Genomic DNA, 1,395 nt, shown 5'->3' on the forward strand with positions numbered 1-1,395 from the left:
ACAGTATAAATACTACAGCTCTGACAGTATAAATACTACAGCTCTGACAGTATAACTACTACAGCTCTGACAGTATAAATAATACTTAAGTTTTTGCACTAAGGTTCGGGTGGACCTAATTCCTGACTTCAGCTCTTTAAGAGGTCTCAGACGTAAACAGAACCTCAGTAAGGACTGGTCCTGCAGATCCAGTTGTTTGTGTTCCTCGTGCTGTCCTTGATTGGACGATAATGTTGGTTCTGTTCTGTCAGCAGTGAATGGGTCGGGTCGTTGAATCCTTTCTGAAAGGATGAACACGAAGGGAGGAGTCACTGCTCTGGCCCGTCGGAACTACAGGCTGGCCTCTGACGGTGACAAACCCAGAACCACAGGTAAGAAGCACCTGGGAGAACAGGTACACCTAACAGGAGGTGGGTTACCAGTTGAACACTTCTCAGGGAGGTATCATGTGGTCTGTAGGGGGATCCAAGGTCAGGGGGTATGTAGGGAGGTCTCAGTTAGTTTGTAAGGGGATCTCAGGCCTTAGGTGGTCTGTAAGGAGGTCTCAGGTGGTTTTTAGGTGGATTTCAGGTCTTAGGTGGTTTGTATGGTGGTCTCATCTTGTCTGCAAGGGTATCGCTGGTCTTAGTTTGTCTGTTGGGAGGTCTCAGCTGGTCTGTGGTGAGGTTTTGGGTTGTAAATGGTCTATAGAAAGGTCTCAGGTAGCCTGTAATGAGGTCTAAGGTTTTAAGTGGTTTGTTGGGAGACCTGTAATGAGGTCTCAGGTCTTAGGCAGTCTGTAAGAAGGTCTCAGGTGGTTAATATAGGTGTCTCAGACAGATTCCTAACAGACTGTCCATTCTGTTATAAACACTCGGGTAAACGTCCGTCTCTTTGTCTCTCAGGTATCGTTAATGAGAAGCTGCTGAGCGACTACCTGCACCAGGTGTTTCCTTCAACCAAACAGGGTCCAGTTGTCGCCGCCCTCAGGTACCAGCAGTGTGGACACACTTGGACACAAACACTTTAAAATAATTTGAATGGATGTCCTTGTGTCTCTATCTGTCTTCTGTGTATTTATTTATATGTTTGTTTATATATGTGTCACTCAGGAGTGTATCGTTATTTCTTAGTACTGGATTGATTTGGGTTCAGAACAACAAGAAAAAGAAACAAATGCAAAATGCTCCATTTTATTTTGGACAATACCTGCTCCTCTGGGACAGAAGACAAAGAATGTTGTTGGTGGGGAGTCTCAGGTAGCAGGTCATGTACAGTTCATGCGCTCATGCAGAGAGATCTCTGATCAAATTCAGCCTCAGCAGCTGAAACACACACTGAAGGTGTCGGAATCTGTGTGTGTTATCTTAATATAAACACATGGACCTGTCAATCAATCTGAATATAAACACATGG

At 44.8% G+C, this 1,395-nt stretch overlaps 1 protein-coding gene across 1 annotated transcript in view; it reads left to right on the forward strand.

Annotated features, from left to right (window-relative positions):
* The window catches only part of LOC119412029 (E3 ubiquitin-protein ligase RNF123), a 69,923-nt gene that overhangs the window by 916 nt on the left and 67,612 nt on the right, over positions 1-1,395 (forward strand). The window contains exons 2-3 of the mRNA XM_037679005.1: positions 252-371; positions 885-969. Coding sequence (XP_037534933.1) covers positions 290-371; positions 885-969 — 167 coding nt within the window. The 5' untranslated portion in view covers positions 252-289. The remainder of the gene's footprint in view (positions 1-251; positions 372-884; positions 970-1,395) is intronic.

The sequence above is a fragment of the Nematolebias whitei genome, chromosome 7 (genome assembly GCF_014905685.2).
Source record: "Nematolebias whitei isolate Nwh7 chromosome 7, NemWhi1, whole genome shotgun sequence".
Lineage (NCBI taxonomy): Eukaryota > Metazoa > Chordata > Actinopteri > Cyprinodontiformes > Rivulidae > Nematolebias > Nematolebias whitei.